Source organism: Denticeps clupeoides, chromosome 2, assembly GCF_900700375.1.
Source record: "Denticeps clupeoides chromosome 2, fDenClu1.1, whole genome shotgun sequence".
In the NCBI taxonomy this organism is placed as follows: domain Eukaryota; kingdom Metazoa; phylum Chordata; class Actinopteri; order Clupeiformes; family Denticipitidae; genus Denticeps; species Denticeps clupeoides.
Window position 1 is genome coordinate 7,850,409 of NC_041708.1, and position 21,003 is coordinate 7,871,411.

Below are 21,003 nucleotides of genomic sequence, written 5' to 3' on the forward strand. Positions count from 1 at the left end.
GCATAAGCTCTTGAAAAATAAGATCGGAGCGGAAATCGAACCTTTATGAGCAAACAGCCTAGACCCACTGCCAAAGGGCTAAACACTACACTGGCACAGTTTGTCGACAACTTGACTGAATAGAGCAAAAAAAAGTAAAGAAAAATAAAAGCCAGAAAGCCATTGCGATGGGCAGTGGTGGCATAGCGGGTAAGGAAATGGACTCATAACCAAAGGGTTTACGGTTTAAGTCCTGAATTGCCGAGGTGCCGCTGAGGTCTCCTTGAGCAAGGAACATCCCCACACACTGCTCCCCAGCCTTTCCCTTGTCATCACAATGAAAAAAACAATCACTTTTACTAATGTCCTCAAGACCTAAAAAAAACTATACTGAGCATTTCAGGTCTGGAGATTTTGAGTGCAAAGATGAAAGGCCAAGAAAGCAGTAGACGCCGGAAGCCTCTGAAAATTAGGGTCGTCCATCACAGCCGGCTCTTCTGTACGGACTGAGGAAAGCTGTAATCTGTGAGCTTCCAGCATCACATTACTGCAGTGAGACGGCATCTGTCATCCCACGGGCTGTTATCAGCAAGTTGTACTTAAGCAGCCACCACTTTCAAAGGCCACATCCATCTCCCACTACTCTGCTCAAGTGAGCAGTTGTGTGACATGACAACGGGAAGATTATTAATGGGAGCATGAACGCAAGATGTCACTTCTTAACTATTAATGCAACATTTCAGACCATCTACCACAATTAGTCTAAGCTCTTCAAATTTATTTGATTTATGTTTCACAATTTACCCAAAAATTGGGTTTTGGTTTTATTCCGTATGTTTCTGAAGCATCAATTTATTAAATGTAATAATGAGTACTCAGGTTAATTCAGATGACCTTCCATCTAATGTTTTCTGGACAATAGACCATGAGGGGGCAACGTAAAACCTAATGGCCTGAGGCTAGTCTCCATTTCACCTCAGCATAATTTTTTATGATAATTAAGGTGCATCACCTGATGATGGTAGCTGAGAATTGCAAATCTAATTAAAATGTAATAAAAAAAATGAACATTTAATAAAACTAATTTACAATGTGAAAAACTTTACCAAACAAATGTACAAGCAGCGAATCATACAGAAAGGCTAGGTACTATAGACCAGATGTTTGATTTGCTGACGCTCATGTACCGCATAAACTCAACCCGACCCAAGCCAGACTAAAACTGAGACATACCTGATTGCCACCTAATGGTGCTTCCTTATTTTACACCGAATACCAGTTCACAGTTGGACCTGAGTGTTAGTGTTTGTTAAATGGATGATAGAAAAAGAAAACCAATTAAGGTATGACTGATCGACAGATGGGACCAAACTGAAGATTCATCTTGTTTGTGTTCAGCATGGAGATTTTATCTGACCAGGGTCATACACCTTGGTCGAATAACATACAAAGCATCTTGGATGCTTACAAAGCCTTTTGTCCAGGAATGGACAATTTTCCCATAGTGGAAAAAAAACAGGAAGGCGAATGGTACAATGGACAACATATTGAATACACGTTAAAAGGTTTGTCCATTTTCATGATGGTAGAGACCTCACAAACACACCCATTAAGTCAGAAGGACAAGAGACATATATGTGACATATATTTAAAATGTTCTAATTACTACAGATATCTGCTGTACCTTCAGTCCCTGAGGTCATTAATGCTACTCAAAGGTTAATAGTGACAAGAATGACACAACAAGAGAATGTGCACTATTCTAATGTGAAACACTTTGTGCCAATGTGCATTTTTAAAAAGTGCTGTGCAAATAAAGAAGGGCTAATTGATTGATTGATTGATAGATTGATTTGTTGCAGGTCTAATTCTTATTCTCCTAGGGATGGGTTAAGATTGGAAAACGTTTTTCACTTTGTATTCATCAGCAAAGACATGTATAATTGAAAATCAAAGATAACTTGAGAATGCAATTTGTCCAAATTTTGTACTGGAATTAAACTACTAAGTCTAAAAGAAACATGGGAAAAAAATTAAAAAGCTCCCACTGGCTGGTGGCAATAATTTTTTTAGCACAACCCATTCTCACATATTTGGTTGACAAAATATATTCAATTGACGTGAAAAAGAAAGTGAAGTGATTGTCATTGTGATACACAGCACAGCACACGGTGACACAATGTAATGTGTCCTCTGCTTTTAACCATCACCCTGAGTGAGCAGTGGGCAGCCATGACAGGCATCCGGGGAGCAGTGTGTGGGGACAGTGCTTTGCTCAGTGCCACCTCGGTGGCACCTTGGCAGACTGGGATTCGAACCGGCAACCTTCTGATTACAGGGCAGCTTCCTTAACCACTTGGCCACCACTGCCCCAACTGGCTCATATTTTCAATAAATGTCTCCTACTGCTAATTAGTATGAACTTCTGTTGCACCGTTGTGAACCCCTAAATTTATGAACTTTTACATTTGTATCAGACACACCAGTATGTTAGAGCTGAGGAAACTGAACTAAACCAAGATGCTGATGTGCGTGGAGAACGCAGACAGGCTTCTGGGCGATACTGGTGGCTTCGTTGGACATGTGTGCTGTAATGAAGCCACAGAGGGTTCCTCATGTCCGTCATCTGGCTCTCTGGACTGTGAAAGAACTGCAGGTGGTGGTGACAGTCTGACGGTTCTTTCCGGAGGGACTTGACTCGGTTCTTCAGCGGTGGGGCCAGGTTGTTTGAGTGACAGTAAGAAAGTGTTCAATAGAGCTTTGCAAAGAGAGATCCTGACCTCGTCCAAATCTGGGATTACAGTTTTTGTTGAATCCGGTCAAAACATGGACCAAATACTCAGACCGTCCTTCACATGCTTCATCAACGCTGGATGATGGGAGGTGGTGAAGTGCCCTACCGTGCTCGGAGGCACACACACTACTTCAACATTCTCTCTGGAGTACTGTTGCTTTGATGTGACAAGAAGGAAGAAAAAAGGAAAAAAGAGCACATCACTACCAAACAAAAGAGAGCTATTATTTTACTCTCTGCAACCTTGATTCTCCTGATTTAAAAGACAGGATCAGAGTTGACAAGAAATGGATTCATTATTTCCAAAAGTGGAAAAACACTGCTTAAACAGTGCAAGATTTCTAAATTTGTTGATGATATCTACTACCACTGACGTGGCCTAGCTACTTATTTAGTTTTCTCTGGTTTCACGGGTTTAAAAAGTTCCTAGGTCAAACCTGTCATCTGGATTTACAGATGAAACAAAAAACACAATCTTTTTTTTATGTTTTCTGCACATGACAGGGAAAGATTTGAGGATGCTGTGTGCTGGGGTGCTGTCAATCATCAATCTGCACCCAAGTTAAACTGGGTGACAGAAATAATTACATGTCACCGACAGGGTAGTTAGTTTCCCTTCTTCACGATAACTACCAATAACTTTCAGGCAGTTCTTCTTTGTCTACTTCCATCGGCTGCAACCGTTCTGGTTTTATGCCAGATGCCATTCCTGAAGCGACCCTCCTCATTGGCCCTCCAGGGTTGAAACTGGCAACCTGTGCCAGTGTCCATACCAAGCATTTTTTTATTCCCCATACTAAATGTACCATTAATAAACAGAACGCACTTGACATACACACTAAATACACACTATAATAGTATTATTTTATCGAACAGCCAATGAAATTTGGTCTCTCTGTAAATGTATCCTGGCGAGATGACAATAAAATTGACTTAAAATTCACTATTATATGGAAACCCTACTGTTAATTTGTATTGCAATTGGTAACAATTGGTAACAGTGGGTATGAATCTGTGACAAGAAGCCTAGGCACAGCAGCTCAAATTCTCTGGAAACTGAGAAAAGAGGCCTCTGATGGGAAATTAATTTAGAGCTGAATAACATAAGTGTAGGGGAAAATAACTGTAAAAAAAAAAAAGGCCCAATTCTACCCTTTAAATTGACTGAATTCAATCTGAGTCCACACCCATCCAAATAATATCATGTTCCAAAGACTTTCTTTCTTCCTTCATTTATTAATGTTTTAATGTCAGAAATTATAAATCTGTGTATTCCTCAAGAGTTGTCTTGGTGAATTAATACTGAACGAACCAGCTCTGATTTGGTTTTGAGCTAAGTGGTAGTAGAAGCATAATTGTCAGAACACCATTTATATCAACACTTACAGTAAAAATAAAAAATAAAGCTGTTTGGCTATTTGAGTTTAACAGTGTTACACAAGACTATCAAATTTCCCTCTCAAATTCAAAATGATTTACATAATGAAGTGTATTTTTTAAAGAATTGCAGTAAACGGAAGAGGTACTGAGAAGTGGAATCATTCTATAGCCCAATCAATTAGACTAACCTCTACAGACCTGTATTTGCAAGTGAAGGAAAGTCAAAAACAAAAATTAAGCCTGGGGCTATGGGAATGTCTGGTTTCTAATTTAATCCAGTATGCACAAACATGATTGAAAACAACTCAGGAACAGGAGAAATCTATACACCATCTCAAAACCACAGTGTTGGCACATCCACATATTCTCCAGATACAGATGATTTACATCTTACATCTCTCAAAACTAATATGAAATAGCATTAATACATATTAAAAATTACGCAGCACATATTAAAACACATCTCTTCACAGTTCAAAAAGTTGCCATAGTGAAGCACAACTGATTCAAAGAGAAGATTTCATAGAGAATTTTTGCAATTTGGTGTTTTATTTTCCTTTGGTAAAGTCCATCTACATACATTGCATGCAGAAAGTATTTACAACGTATCACTTTTTTCACATTTTGTTATGGAGCATTCTGATTCCCCTGATCATCCTTGAGATGTTTCTGCAGCTTAATTGGAGTCCACATGTAGAAAAAACAGATGATTGGACCTGATTTGGAAAGGCACACACCCGTGTAAATAAGGTCCCAAGGTCCCAACAATTGTTGGTGCAGTGGTGGCCTAGCGGTTTAGGAAGCGGCCCCGTAATCAGAATGTTGCCACTGAGCAAAGCACCGTCCCCTGCTCCCTGGGCACCTGTCAGGGCTGTCCACTGCTCACTAAGGGTGATGGTTAAAAGCAGAGGACACATTTTGTTGTGTCACCGTGTGCAGTGCTGCAGTGTTTCACAATGACAATCACTTCACTTTCACTTGACAGTTCATGTCAGAATAAAAAACAAGCATGAGGTCAAAGAAATTGTCTGTAGACTTCCCACAGTATTGTCTCGAGGCACAAATCTGGGAAAGGTTACAGAAAAATGTCTGCTGCTTGGAAGGTCTCAATGAGCACAGTGGCCTCCATCATCTGTAAGAATAAGGAGTTCAAAACCAATAAGAATCTTTCTAGAGCTGGTCTAAACTGAGTGATCGGGGGAGAAGGACCTTAGTCAGGGAGGTGACCAAGAACCTGATGATCATTCGGTCAGAGCTCTAGAGGTCCTCTGTGAACAGAGGAAACATTCTAGAAAGACAACCATCTTTGCAGCAATCCACCAGTCAGACCTGTATGGTAGAGTGGCCAGATGGAAGCAACTCCTTAGTAAAAGGAGGGACATTCTAGCATGCCTGGAGTTTGCCAAAAGGCACCTGAAGGACTTTCAGACCATGAGAAACAAAATTCTCTTGTCTGGTGAGACAAAGATTGAATTCTTTGGTGTGAATGCCAGGCATCACGTTTGGAGGAAACCAGGCACTGCTCATCACCAGGTCAAAACCAGCCCTACAGTGAAGCATGGTGGAGGCACCATGGTGGTTTTTCAGCTGGGGAGGAACTGGGAGACAAGTCAGGATAGAGGGAAAGATCACTGCAGCAATGTACAGAGACTCTGTGGATGTCCTTGAGTGGCCCAGACAGAGCCCATACTCTGACTCTCAAAATGGCTTCCGATGCTTCCCATCTAACCTGATGGAGCTTGAAAGATGCTGCAAAATGGAATGGGAGAAACCAGCTAAGGATAGATGTGCCAAGTTTATGGCATCATATTCAAAAAGAGTTGAGGTTGTAATTGCTGCCAAAAGTGCATCGACAAAGTATTGAGCAAAGGCCGTTAATACTAATGTACATGGGATTTGTCAAAATCTCAAGTAAACTTTTTTTCACGTTGTCTGAGGGGGAAAAAAAACAATTTTAGAATAAGGCTGTAAAATATGGAAAAAATGTGCTGTGAATACTTTCTGGATGCACTTTAGGGCTAATAAGACACTAAATTAATGTCTTAATGTTACGTTTAAGTCTAATAATAATTGTTGTGGTTGTTGCTGCTATTATTAATGCCTAATGCTTAATGACTATTAGTACTATCAGGTGCTTAACCAAGTACTTGTTATCTTCGATTAAAGTGAGAACTGAGAGGTGGGGTTTAGGCTCATAAATTCAAATTAAATTCACAGTTCCAATCTCTCTCGTTCATGCTGATTCCTTCTCTACAATATTAGGAGGATTTATCAACACAGGCTACTCAGATACCTGTCCAATTTCTGGTCATCTCCAAACTAGACTACTGTAACTGGTCTTTGTTATGCAAACGGTATCTACAGATCAGGTCCTCGTGAACCAAATGAGAGATTTCAATGATGGATATTTAAAGCACTTATTTAAGTTGCTCTGGATAAGAGTGTCTGCCAAATGCTGTAAATGTAAATATAAAATTGACAGGAAGACAAACACATCACCTGAATCGCATTCCTCACAACCTCACTCTGAATCACTAATGAATAGATGTGTAGGATAGTAACTATTTCATGAGAAATGCCCCATGATGTGAAGAATATTTAGGCTGTTCAAAATCCTGGACAATTCAGTAAAAATCATGTAATAGGATTGAAAATATGCAACTTTGCAAAAATATATGTGGTAAATTACTGATTTTGCAGGGTTTGACAGAAGTGACTGCAAAATGTAAGAAGAATATATGATACATACTTTATGCAAGCTCTACTGTAAAACTTTAATTAAAAGTATTGAAATGTATATTACATTTTAATAAATTGTAAATTGATTTTTTTTTCTCACCTGGTATGTTGTGGATGGTGATGGCAAGGATGAGGAGCACAATCCGCCTCCAACTGTTGCTCTTTTGCCCTGCCCCTTCTTGAGGTCCCACACTCACTTCCTCTCCCTCTGCAGGCACAGAAGCTGGGCCCTTTCGCCTCTTGTATACTTCTCCATTCTCAATTTTATCTGGCAGAAAAAGATACAAACTACCTTAGAAATAATCTCACAATGATATATGGATAGGTGAGAGCCACAGTAAGTGAAACGTATGACCCTGAGTCACAATTTAAATAACATCATAAAGATTTTAACCAAATTGACAATATTGTAGAATTTATTTTATCAGTCCTTCAACTCATGAGTTTTTATTCATCAATGTTTCAGTTATTCGAGGTCAAGACCCTTCTCTTAATAACTAAAGCATTAAGAATTTATTTGTAGATTTCTAGATTTTTTGCTGCAATGTATCTCAGAGATTTCAGGATTCTGGAATAATCAGAGGTTGACCTCAAAACATACCTGCCTCTTGACGATAAGTGTTTCAGACTACAGCATAAGAAAGCCAGACAGAAGTAAGGACTTTAAAAGGCCTATATACATAAAGGTGAAGAGATTAGGGTGAAAATGTACGTCTGATAACATCTCTCTCTGTGGGAGTATAAAAAGTGAAGAGACAAGGATATTGATTTTAAACCTGGGTAAACACAACTGACCTTTAAAGTTGTCCAAGGTGGACAAAGTCTTGCTGTCTTTATTCACCAGTGCTGGAGCAGCAGAGCCCAAACTAACCACCAATCAAATAGCCTCTTGTGCTGCATAGTCGTCCAGTGACCTTCGCAAGAACACACTTTTATGTTTGTCACGTCCCTAAGTCCAGGGGTTTAAGAAACGCAACAAGGGTGTGGAGAGGAGAAGGCCCGCTGTTACGCACACAACCAGACAACACGTACAAACAGTGCTTTTATTTACAGTGGCCTAACATGTACAATACAACAACTGACTCAGCACAGCTAACCAACATCAGAACAGCCTAAAGGAAGGGGTGGTCTAGAGGGGATAACTCAAACAGTATTGTCAGTATTTCAATTAAAATGTAAAGGGTATTTTACTCTTTTTAGCTAATAATTATGAACCCTCACTGGAATTTCGATTCAAATTGGTCATTGAGGAATGTCAATAACATCTTATTTTTATGCAGACACAACAAGCCCATCAACTGAGAAATAAGTGAAAATGTTACAGCATTTTACAGAGCTGTACATCATATTTGGGGAAAGAGTTTGAGAAAGTTTCATTGCACTTTACTGCACTGATAATCACACCACAATTGTATGACCAGTGAATTCAAGAATGCCAAAAAAGGCCTTGTTTCCAAAGAAATCATAGATAAATTAACACATACACTACAAAAAATACCCTGCTAAGTAGAAAAATCTGGGCTCTTCATTAATTATCAGTAAAAAAAAAAAAAGTGGGCTCAATCATTAATTATCAGTAATAAAAAGTATATATTTTCACAAAACATGGAAATTCAATCATTTTAACTATTTTTGCAGTGTGTTATATAATTTATCCAACATGGCCTATTATTAAAAAACATTTTATTTAATTCATTCAAATTGTAGTTTTCACCATGCATTTCTAATAATTATCTGTTAATAGGTTTTTATGACAGCCACACAAATACATGGTTATGCAGTAAAAGCATCACCACACATCACACAATGGTGATACGATCAGTCATGAAAAAGTTCAACAAGACACAAACAAAAGAACACCACTGTCTGTACTTAAACGAACAATGGCTGTAATTGAACAAACTGAAACAGCATCAAGCCAGTAAAAGATGCAGAGCCGTTATCTACAGAAGACACATGTGATGCAACACTCCTCCAGTTTAACGGTCACTACTTTCCGGTGTGAAACTCTCATTAAAACGGTGAATGCTGCCGGACACAATGAGGCTAATGCAGGCGGAGGGTGTTGATAGGGAACACTTCCTTTCCCACTTAACTCGCCATGACAACGCGGCCAGGACGCCGTTATCAGCACACACCAACAGGCCTAATCCCCTCCTCTAAAAACAAGCCGTGCACGCTCACCTATTCTCCGCCTCCAAGCGCTAAGCTGACGGGACCTGCGGCGCATGAATACAGGGTGGACATTTTACACTGATGAAAATCTGAGATGTTATTTCATCCTTGACATGGTGGAGTTCCGGTCTCAGCCAGATGGCCAGTATACTCCAAACTGCTCTGATGGGTCCAGGCTGGACACTGGAGTCCACATGAAGGGACACATCGCAGTTCCATAATTCATATTTGCTTGTTTTGCCGTCCTTCATTGTCCTTACTGAATTTCAACACAATTTGCATGCTTCTGATTAGCGAAGAACCAAATCTCACCCATCCTTAATGGTTAATAATGGATTATTAATGAATAAGCCCAGTAATTATACAAAATCATTTTGTTAAATATCATACTATTAAAATATTTGAAGTGCCATTAATCTTTTACCATTTTAAATGTTGGCTTAACATGTGTATCTAATTTTTGAAATCTTACAATTATACATCTTACACAGACATATACATTAACCCATTTGTAAATTTCACAGCATTGATGTAATGTTATTTACTGGGCTCAATAAAAGACATACGTTTATCTCAAAATGTCATCCTACATTCGGGTTTCGACAAAAACTGGTACCAGAAGATACTGTCAATATGCGTTTTAAGGAGCCTTCAAGGAGGGGATGGGTTGTCTTACTAGACATTAGTGTATTGAACAGTGACATCCCTGAGATCAATGTATTGATCACAACCCCACACCTTAATATGGTAACCAATATGATCATGGTGCTCATCGTCCATCGTGAGGAAGAAGCTTCTTCCTAATTAAAACCCGCCAGCGAGGCTTCATCCAGCGATCGTTACAACAAACAGAAGATCTGCATGACACAATGTGAACGCTTTACACAACCTACAGAGAAATGGCACTGGTTAAATGGCAATGGCACTGTGTCAGGTTGCGAGTTAAACACTGTATGATTGAAACAGGAAGAACACTGTTTTGGTAAATTACTCAGAAATTCGTGCCTCAGGACAGAATGCTCTATAGCAGACAATTTGCAAGCCAAACTCGTGATGTACCGCTCAGAACAAAATTGACCAGAAGCGGGCGGGATCCTGTCAAACACTGTATCAGCCTTGGGTGTATCAGATGTCTTACCTCTGAGAGATAATGCCATGTGTCTTGGGGGCTGAATATAAAACAGAGCACAGTCTCATGGGAGTATGTAGCATATCAGCACACACAATTCAATTTAAATGTGTGTGTGTGTGTGTGTGTGTGTGTAGGAGAAAGAAAACTGTCTACAGGTGAAAAAAGAAAAACAGAAAGAAAGCTACTGTGATGAACCCACTCCAGCAGAGTAAGAGCAGAAGATGAAAGACTCTCTTGTCAGCCCATCGCTGATGCTGGCTAATGCACATGGATTTGTCCATCAGCCATTTGAATTGTTGGGATCATCTGGGCACCCTAAACTGCAGCACAAAACACCACAGCCATTAAAAAAGTAGCATAAAGCACAATGCAGCACAGATACAAACACGCAGACCAAAGTGAGAAACACTGCAAAATACTGCTATTTTGCTACAGGAGCATTGCACCAAAAACACCAAAATAGTAGTTTATATCCCTAACATGTACCCCATAGGGCACGATTGCTATAGTATAAAATATTTATGTCTTCATATTTCACAGAAACAAACCTATAGAAACAAGAATAGAAGAATCTAACTGGCCACTAACTGGCCTAGTGGTTAAGGAAGCGGCCCTGTAATCAGAAGGTTGCCGGCTCGAATCCCGAAGCGCCAAGGTGCCACTGAGGTGCCACTGAGCAAAGCACCGTCCCCATACACTGTTCCCCGGGCACCTGTCATGCCCACTGCTCACTAAGGCTGATCGTTAAATAGAGAGGACACATTTCGATGTGTGCACCGTGTACTGTGCTGTGTATCACAATGACAATCACTTCACTTTCACCTGTGGAATATGTGCAGAAGGCGAAAGTTCATAAACTACGTTTTGACTGCTTTCACACACTGACACGCCTTCAGGGCAGTGTCTAGAAGGTAAGGAAACGAACATGTTATCGGAAGGCTGCCAGTTCGGATCCCGAACCGCCATGGTGCCACTGAGGTGAGTCGTTCAAGTTGCCTGTAACAAATATACAGTTTGTGCTTGTAAATATATGTGAGAGTACATTTTTTAACGCAACAGATGGGGGTTGGCGGTCTTGTTGGGATGATACCAGTCACCATTGGCTTATAGTGAAATGACATAGAAGACACAGTTTTAGGTTGTCTCAATTGCATTGGTAAAATGTCCCATACTACCCCATAAAAACATTAGACTCGCCCCACATTTGTTTTTTTGCATCCAGTCACTTTATTTAGTATTTAGAGCTACAAAAATAAGCCCATGCATTGTTCTGGACCAAATGACTAAGAAAAAAGAAAAGAAAGAAAAAGTGATTGATAGAAACTGAAAAAGGGCAGAGTATCAAAATCAGCGTACATCATAATACGACCCCTGAACTACCAGATAATTCATGGATAATTAGGACACTCAGCCCGCCACTGCTCAGACCCCTAATTACAGATGGACAGGCGCTGGGCCAGAGAACTATAAACCAGTGGGTTTTTAACACCGGTGTGATGTTTGATATGTCCTCCTGACCTACGAGGTGAATTCACCGCAGACCATCAGCTCCACCCGCCGCCAATTATCCACCCTCTTATGAGCAGAAAGGCACAGCGGGTAGCGAATGGGGGAGCATGTACAGGTTGATTATAGCAGAATCCGGGGGTGAGGGCAGGTCTGCAATTCAAAAGTGATGTCAGAATTGCAGGCTGCCAGCTTAACACACTTACGCTCTTTGTCGAACCTTACTAAAAAAAAAAAAAGGATAAAGTGAAGTGATTGTCACATGTGATACACAGCAGCACAGCACACGGTGCACACAATGAAATTTGTCCTCTGCATTTAACCCATCACCCTGAGTGAGCAGTGGGCAGCCATGACAAGCGCCCGGGGAGCAGTGTGTGGGGACGGTGCTTTGCTCAGTGGCACCTTGGCGGATCGGGAATCGAACCTGCAACCTTCTGATTACGGGGCCGCTTCCTTAACTGCTAGGCCATCACTGCCCCGCAAAGGACATGCACACACTATTCCAAACCAACAAACTCTCAAAGCAATGAACCCATACCAACAAGACGTATCTGCATCCTTCAGATTTGGAATTAAATGGAGCAGTTGCGTTTGTGTGTGTGTGTTTGTGTGTGGGATGTGAACAGTGACTCAGATCTACTGCACCCCAGCACTCACTTGCTCACTGAAACAGCTGAGCAAGATGGTCATGCTGGCTTAACCACTAAAGCCACTAATGTGTGTGAAGAACACTGAGGCAGCCAGGGATGTAGGTTGGTCTGTTATGGTGAAAACACACACACACACACACACACACAAAATAAGTTCAAAATCTCTCTGAATGACAAATATATTGGACTGCTAAAAGTAGGTTCCTATGGAAGTTCACTCATTTCAACCCATATATACAAATCAGGGTAAAAGTGGAAGGAATTATTAGCAGAAGAAACAGACCAAGAGAGCAATCTGACCTGGAAGTGTTATGCCTCCACATTTTGTAGTTTTCTACCCAGTCTTCATACAATCCTCCAGTCTAGAGTAATACTGTTTTTTTAGGTCAGTTATACCAGTTTAGGGTGGTAGTAGCCTAGTGGGTAACACACTCACCTAAGAACCAGAAGACCCAGGTTCAAATCATACTTCCTATCATTGTGTCCCTGAGCAAGACATTTGGAGTGTCTCCAGGGGGACTGTCCCTGTAACTATTGATTGTAAGTCGCTCAGATGAAGGCATCTGATAAATACTGTAAATGTAAAAATCTGCTTTTTAGTTTGTTAAAGGTCCCATATTATGAAATTTTATTTTGCTTTTATATCGCCTGAGTGGTCCCCTAATAATGTATCTGAAGTCTATTTCCGAAATCAATTTCCGCTGTGGTATGAGTTACAGGCACCTTTAACCAGTCGCACAATGATATTTCCCCAGGACGCGCCATATCGGTGTCTGTAGCTTTAAATGATAATGAGGAGGAGAGAGGCAGGATGAGGAGGAGAGCGGCCTATAGAAGTGAGCGGGCATTTGCGGAAATGAGGTCATCAACACCACAATGTTTGGAGCAGCCAGAAAAAAGGTTTAACCCACAGTTTCTAAAGTATCTCGCACAACGAAACAAACAAAAAAAAACTATTTATGCAATTGGAAGCCATGAGGGTCAGTTATCTTTCAATTTGAGACTCTTTTATTAAATTATATTTCAACAAAAAGACTCAAATAAATAATGTCCTGCCTCATCCCTTCAAACTAAAAACTTGGGCCAGCCTTTATATTTCTCTGAAAAGACAATTATCTTAACTTAACATTTTCCAACAGTTCCCGATCATCAAATTGCACAGTCATCAATTAATAAACTACTATGCCTTTTAAAACATTTCCAATACTGACATTTTGTTACCCTCTGAACCAACACTATTTGGTAAACCTATATGGCTGTTCAGAGTACTGGTAACAGGCGCTAGCTCTGTTAGGGGTTAAACCCCTATAACCATTTCTAGCCACTGCAGGACTGTAGACCGTAGTGATGAAGTGCTTTGAACGGCTGGTCAGAGACTTCATCATTTCTTCACTACCGGACACACTCGACCCACTGCAGTTTGCTTACCGTCCAAACCGCTGTACAGATGATGCCATCTCCGATCTCATCCACACGGCACTCACCCACCTGGGAAATTATGTCAAACAAATTCTCAGCGTTGACTACAGTTCAGCATTTAACATGATAATCCCTTCCACACTCACCACCAAGCTGGTGCACCTGGGACTCAGCTCATCTCTCTGTCAGTGGATCTCCAACTTCCTACCCGGGAGACCACAGGCAGTAAGGATGGGTGGACATGACTCAGCCACCATCACTCTCAACACTGGAGCCACAGTCTTTTGAGCCCCCTGCACCCCCCCTCTCTGTACACCTACGACTGTGCAGCCACTGCAAACTCCGCCACCATCATTAAGTTTGCTTTAAGGACCAGGGCCAGGAAGATAGTGAAGGACCTCAGCCACCCCAACAATGGAATGTTCTCTCTGCTGCGATCAGGGAAGCGCTTCTGCTCCCTGAAGTCCAACACCGAGAGAATGAGGAGGAACTTCTTCCCGCAGGCTATACGAGCTCTCAACCACAACACTACATAGTACAGACCTCTAATACACTCCAGCACTTTCAATCACTTCTGGACTCAATTCCCCCAGAACTTTGCACACCTTCACCCTACCTGTTACACATATTTTATGTTTAAAAACATACATTTGAAATATTTGGTTATGTTTGCAATATTTGCATATTGAGGTCAATAGCAGCCACAAAAGCATTTCACTGCATATTATACTATGTATGACTGTGTACATGACAAATCAAATTTGAATTTGAATTTTTAGGGGAACACGTATTAATGTTAAATAATCTCACAAAGTGAATATTTCATTGTAGGGGAACTTTAACTGAAATAATGAGGCATAGTTACAGTTACATTGTGGTAGTGGTAGTGGACTAGTAGGTAACACACTTATTCAATGCTCTTGAACGTTAAATATTTGATTTTGTAATTCTTACTATCATTATGTCCCTCTGTCGTCGTGCCATATTTTTCCACCTATGTTTGTCTCTTTGTCTGTCTCTCTCTCTCTCTCTCTGTCTGTGTCTGTCTCTTTTAGGCTGCTTCAGTGGAAGGATGTCCATGTCTACCACTGACTCATTGGCGGCCACCACACATAAAAGAAGACCTTAGTTTATTCTCAAGAGGTCTGCTAGAGATCTTGCCTTGTATCTTTGGTTGTGTAATTTGTTTAGGCTGCTCTGGTGTTTATTTCTGATGAATGTTTCTTTCGTTAATAGTAAATAGTTTCACTGTAATTAAATGCACTTTCGTACAGTTTGTTAGTCTTTGTGTACCCCTTGTTAGTCTTGTTAGAAGACGAGGATGTGACACTATTTACGTTTCCAAAGTAATCTTCCCAACACTGGTGCTTATTTCAAACATAGTGTTCCACCAAATGGATAGTATAATGAAATAAAACAGCTTACATGCATTTTGTCCACAGAAAGATAACCCCTCTCACATACACAACAAATAGTTGTCACTATTTTGGCCACAAAAAAATAAATAAATAAATAAATATATGTATATATATGTGTGTGTGTGTGTGTGTGTGTGTGTGTGTGTGTGTGTGTGTGTGTGTGTGTGTGTGTATATATATATATATATATATATATATATATATTATGGACATAATCGGTATTAAAATACGCATCTAGTCAACAACAAAAAAAAATATTTCGTAAACAAAATGTCATTGTACCAAAAGAATATATGTTGCCAATTACAAAAAGTCATTGGTCCATGGCATCATGCATTCTGTGGACAAAATGGCTACCCAGTGAACTCCACCTCAACGCCAACATTGTTAAGAAAAAAAAAAAAGACTAAAGGATGACAAGTGCAAATGTGACAAATCAAGCAAGCTTTGAAAAACCAACAATAGGCTTGGTGTGTCATGGCCTTGTTATTTCCTGCTACTAGACTTTAAACTCTTGAACTGCTCTTAGGTGACTGAGCCGCTAACTAGTAAGGTCACATAGGTCAAAACAGCACAAATAATGCAGACGTTTCTTGTTGACCTCCAGGCCTCATTGACTTATTAAATATGCATTAAAATGCAGCTTCTGCATTAAATATTCAAACATTATGCAGATGTGATTGAATTGCAAAAAAAAAACATTTATTGCTTAAATTACTTTTAATGAAGTTTATAAAATTCTGCTTCAAAAAAGTCACGACTCTGGAACATCGTCCTTCACATGGAAAATTCACATGATAACAGCAGTGTACGTTTTCCCAGTTCCCTTGGGTAGTCTTTATCTGTTCAAAGCCATATGCGTCTGGTCTCTGTGGATGTTAGGTTAATTTGCAGAGCGTCGCTACTCGGCTTTAAGCCCTCCTCTTCTGATTCCTGTGCTGTGTGGGCTTCCTCCAGCATTTGTTCCAGAAACCAGCAGTGACAATCCTTGTCCCTTATAAGTCTGTTTCCTCAGTCTGATTCTCTAGAGAGCGTCCTAATCATCCTCGCATCTGTTACAGTACGTACACTGCTGTGTAATTTATGCATCGTGTCATAGGTATAGACTCAGAAGAAAGAAAAATAAGTTTGTATACAGATGTACATCATCTGAATTACAAATTTGATATTGGGACAGCAAACCAAATATGCATACATCAGTGCTTTTTTTTTAATCAGCACTCATTCAATTATTACAGTTCTTTATTAAGGAAAATGCTGATGTCATTATTAGACTTATTTTATGCACCAATTTTAATTAAGTAATACATGAAAAGCACTGATGAAATTTACAGAGTGAAAAAAAATTAAAGACTGGATGCAACACTCCAAAATGAGTGCTCTGATTCAGCTTTTTGAATGTGCTTCCTCTGTTTCAGACACCTGGCATGTCAGACAGAACATGATGGAGGGTGACGGATGGTGGTATGTTGATGGAGTGAGGTGCTGCCGATCACATCTGCTTCAGACACACATTCCTCTCTCAAAGTGTTGTCGTCACAGAGCAGAAGCGAACGCGCGCCACTGAAACGCACACACTCAAGCAAAATTGAGCTGCAAAATAATTATACACGCAGACTTCAGTTACATATCTACAAATGTTGTGTCCCTGTTTTTTTTTTATTATGCATGATACGACCGTACTGTTAAAACACATATGTTCTTAATATAAGGCTGAAGGGACGGATTTGTGCGACTCCATGGAACACACAGGTATATAACTACAATATAAAACAGTACATAACAAGAACAACGACACTTAACAAGGAGCGACACTAATTGCATGACGGCCAAACACATCCAAGGTACATTCATACAATCCCGACAGCCAGGAAATACAGGAGGAACAAGGAACCTATGCAAATCCTGGCCCAGAGTGTCAGGAAAAGTTTGGATCATGACAGACAGCCAGCTGAGTTGAGACTGGACATCTCACTCAGAATCCCTCACACAGCCACGCCCCACCTTTTCAGCTCCTCTTCTCATGAAAGCAATCTTTTTGCAGGGAGGCCGTGCTAAGCTCATTAACATTCATGAGAAAGGCACTACCTAAACGGCCGGGTGAAGAATGTCAGACTTGTCCCAGAAGCATCAACTGGCAAAAGATAGATTTTGATAAATTGTATCTTTAGCAGAGTAGAGGGAAGAAAATCTGATGTAAGAACCAGCAGTGACGAGAATGTCGCCACAGTCTGGCTCACTTCTGTGACAAAACACAGACATGCTTTAACACTCTCATACAACTGATCAAACTTCTCTGTAAGGACACTGTAAAACTGTATCATAAATGTGTAACTGTGACTGTGCAACGAGAAAAGTCTAAAAAATCAGCGCTACCCCAAACTTAAACCTCAGTATCCAAGCGACCTGCTCCAGAGTCCATTTGGGACTTGGCCAAGGCCTCCTGCGCGCAGATGATATCGGCCATAATGGAATACAACAACGGTTCATCAATGATCAAATGAATGGCCCCAAAAAAGAGAGATAAAGTAGTCCAAACCAAAACATCCTTAGAACGTGACACACATTGATTAGTAACGCTTGGATTAGGATTTACACTATGACTAAAATTTCGATCCTAGTTTAGGATAATAGATTTTTACTTCCAGAGAGAAAGATCAACTTTGGTCTTAACCACCTTACACTACACAATAAACAACATTTTCGGAATTTTATTATAATATAATAATGTTAGAAGTTGTTTGGTTAAAACCTGGCATAAGATTTAGACCAACAATATATTTTTTTTAATCAAGTCTAGGGCTTGAATAGTTATATCAAGTTATAAAATGGTATAACACTCTTTCTCACACAAAGTATTTTATTTGACCTTTCCACATTTTATGTTTTATATAAACTTGCTTCAACTCACACTTAATTTCTCACATTTGCACCAGCAAACAAACAAATGAAATGGTTTTAAACCCACCCCCTCCATCTGGCCCCAAACTGCAGAGCATCGCATCACCCAGCATGAAAACAGCGTCCCATTACCAACCAACAAACCCCATCGTCATAGAAACCATCCTACTGAATACGCACGTGCATGTACTGCGTTTGTCAGAGAGAGAGAGGGAGAGTGTGTGTATATGCATGAATAATAGTGTTAATGTGTGTGATTCCTGTATTAAACATAAATTGCACCTTCTCTTCCTGGCCTACTGATGCTCCTCCTGCTAAGCCACCTGCTCAGATACATTTGACGCTTGCTGTTCCTTCTGCATCATGCTCTCATTTGAAATGTCATTTTAATGAGACACTGCAGTCACTGTTATCTGACACAGATGGGTTACCTACGTAAAGGCCTAGATTTGCAGATGCCTCCTGAGGCACACTGGAAAAAAAGCTACCATCGGCACACAGTGTTAAAATTTTGGGGAAATATCTTAATCCCCCAAAATCCAAACATTAATTAAAATTAAGTGAGACATAACCAAATACCTCAAAGAAGTTATTCAACAATTATTTGTAATTATTGAGATGGAAATTTAGATGGAAATCTTGAGTGGAGCAGCATGATCTCATGAAAACATTTCACATGCACAGGCATACACAGAGCCTGCACACACTCGATCAAACACACGGAATTAGGAAGAGAAAAAGAAACCAAGGGTTTGTCACTTAATAAAGCTGTTGTTGCCAAGCAACAGGGGGCCCATGCTGCAGGGGAGATTTTGTCTCAGACACACCCAAACACAATCCCACTGAAACCCCTGAGTAACATTATAATTGTAGCAGTATATAATTATAATATTTTATACACAATTATAATATATAATGTAATATATAAAAGTACTTTCAGAAAAACAAAGCAAATTGTCGTATCATTCTATCAGAAAAGATTTGGGGATTCACAGTACACAAAAAAACTTAATGCAATTAAATATAACACAGCAACACCACAAAAAACATTATGTAATGACCTATAATACAGTGAAGGCCGAGGCAAACCAGACAGACAAGTAGCAGCAATATTATAATATATAATTGTACAATAAGATGATGATAATAATAATAATAACAACAATAATATGATATGATAATGATCTAAATGATCATTTAAATGATAATTTACCACCTCACAGAGTGTGAGGTGGTAAATGTAACGTGAGCAGCATGATTACAGGAACAAAGTGCAGTGTGCAACACTGCTAGACTGTTAGAGATAAGGCTCCCCTGCATCAGAACTGGGAATTCCGTTTCAATCTCAGTTGCCATTTTCCAACTCTATATGCCTATGAAAAGGATTAGTAGCTCTTTGGCTGGAATAGAATCCTCTGACGTTCCAGGTCCCCTTGACAACAGTCAAAATCCGGAGGTAAAAAGAATCAAACTGTGAGTCACATGATGCAGTAGGATGCAGGAGATTCAGGAAATGATGTGAGGGCCCATTAGTGATTGGTGAACGCCACAGCCCCCCCGGCAGATACCTGAAAAGGTTGTTGGATCAATACCATTTGGTTCAGTCCCTCCATTTTCTGATAATCAACTACAAATCTAAAAAAAAAAAAAAAAAAAAAAAAAATGTTGATCGATGCAGTTCTTGGCGGGCAGATTCTATGTCCCCGGGTGTTATTCCTTGCATAGGGTGTGCGGGATATTGAAAATTTCCTAGCGCTGCCGTCAAAACACATATCCACATAGCAGAACGAAACAGAGCCTATGGGATGCGGACTCGTCCTCCGGCTCGTCTTTGATCAGGAGGGTTCGCTGACGCCCGGGGTGCCGTTCTTTCTTCTGACTAACGCGCCACACGCCGCATGGCATGCTAAGTGCTACATGTTAGCGGCCGCTGCTCTTTCCGATGAAGAGGCTCTCAGACGCTCTACTTGCTCTGGGCCTGGCAAATCACGGCCAGACTTTTCTTAGTTCTCTTCCGTTGAAGAAATCCACGCGTGAAATTGCTGTCACATAAAGATAGGCCAACACCCAGCTTTTCAAACACCCCTACACGCCGAGCGGTCTTGTCCTCCACTCTTTTTAGCACTTGGGCATACGGAGGCAAACAAATAAACAACTCTGCAATGTCGGGCTTTGATTTCCTCAAATGCTGCGTGAATTATTCACAAGCTGGAGAGCGCAGCAAAATCAGCAAGCATTGCACCACAACACAAACATCAAAAAAAAAAAAAAGCTGAATGCAGCAGCTGATGTCTCGCTCTCTCTGATTCTATTTCTGTGTTCCCCTTTTCTCTCTTTTAATGTACAAGTCCACACGATGGGCGAAAGATCAATCACATCCAACGCTACATAGGCTGCTTGAGACCTAAACCTTGTAAGGCTTGCTCGTTCTTTTTTTTTTTTTTAATTCTGTCTCTTCGGCCCTGTGCTCCGTCAACAGGGGCTTATTAAAGTTTAAGGAGGCGCTGACGCCGTGTGACGCTGGTGTTTCTCTTCATCTATATTTTACAATCCTGTCAGCTACATACCAAGTCCACGTGACAGATGGGTTTATATATATTCAGAATGAAAGTGCATGAAAAAACACTGCAGCTCAAAGAACACTATGAAATGCAAAAGGAAAAGGACGCAGTAGTAATTATACATCTGAGTAGACTGGCTGGGAATGTGCACAAATACATTTGCATTTACATTTGCAGCATTTATCAGACGCCCTTATCCAGAGCGACTTACAATCAGTAGTTACAGGGACAGTCCCCCCCTGAAGCAATTTAGGGTTAAGTGTCTTGCTCAGGGACTCAATGGTAGTAAGTAGGATTTGAACCTGCGTCTCCTGGTTCATAGGCGAGTGTGAACCCACTAGGCTAC

General features: G+C 40.4%; 1 protein-coding gene across 5 annotated transcripts in view; it reads right to left on the bottom strand.

Annotated features, from left to right (window-relative positions):
- slc39a11 (solute carrier family 39, member 11) overlaps positions 1-21,003 on the bottom strand; it is a 173,042-nt gene that overhangs the window by 87,018 nt on the left and 65,021 nt on the right. For all 5 annotated transcript variants that reach the window (XM_028970551.1, XM_028970548.1, XM_028970546.1 and 2 more), the window contains exon 6: positions 6,993-7,160. In XM_028970551.1, the coding sequence (XP_028826384.1) occupies positions 6,993-7,160 (168 nt within the window). The remainder of the gene's footprint in view (positions 1-6,992; positions 7,161-21,003) is intronic.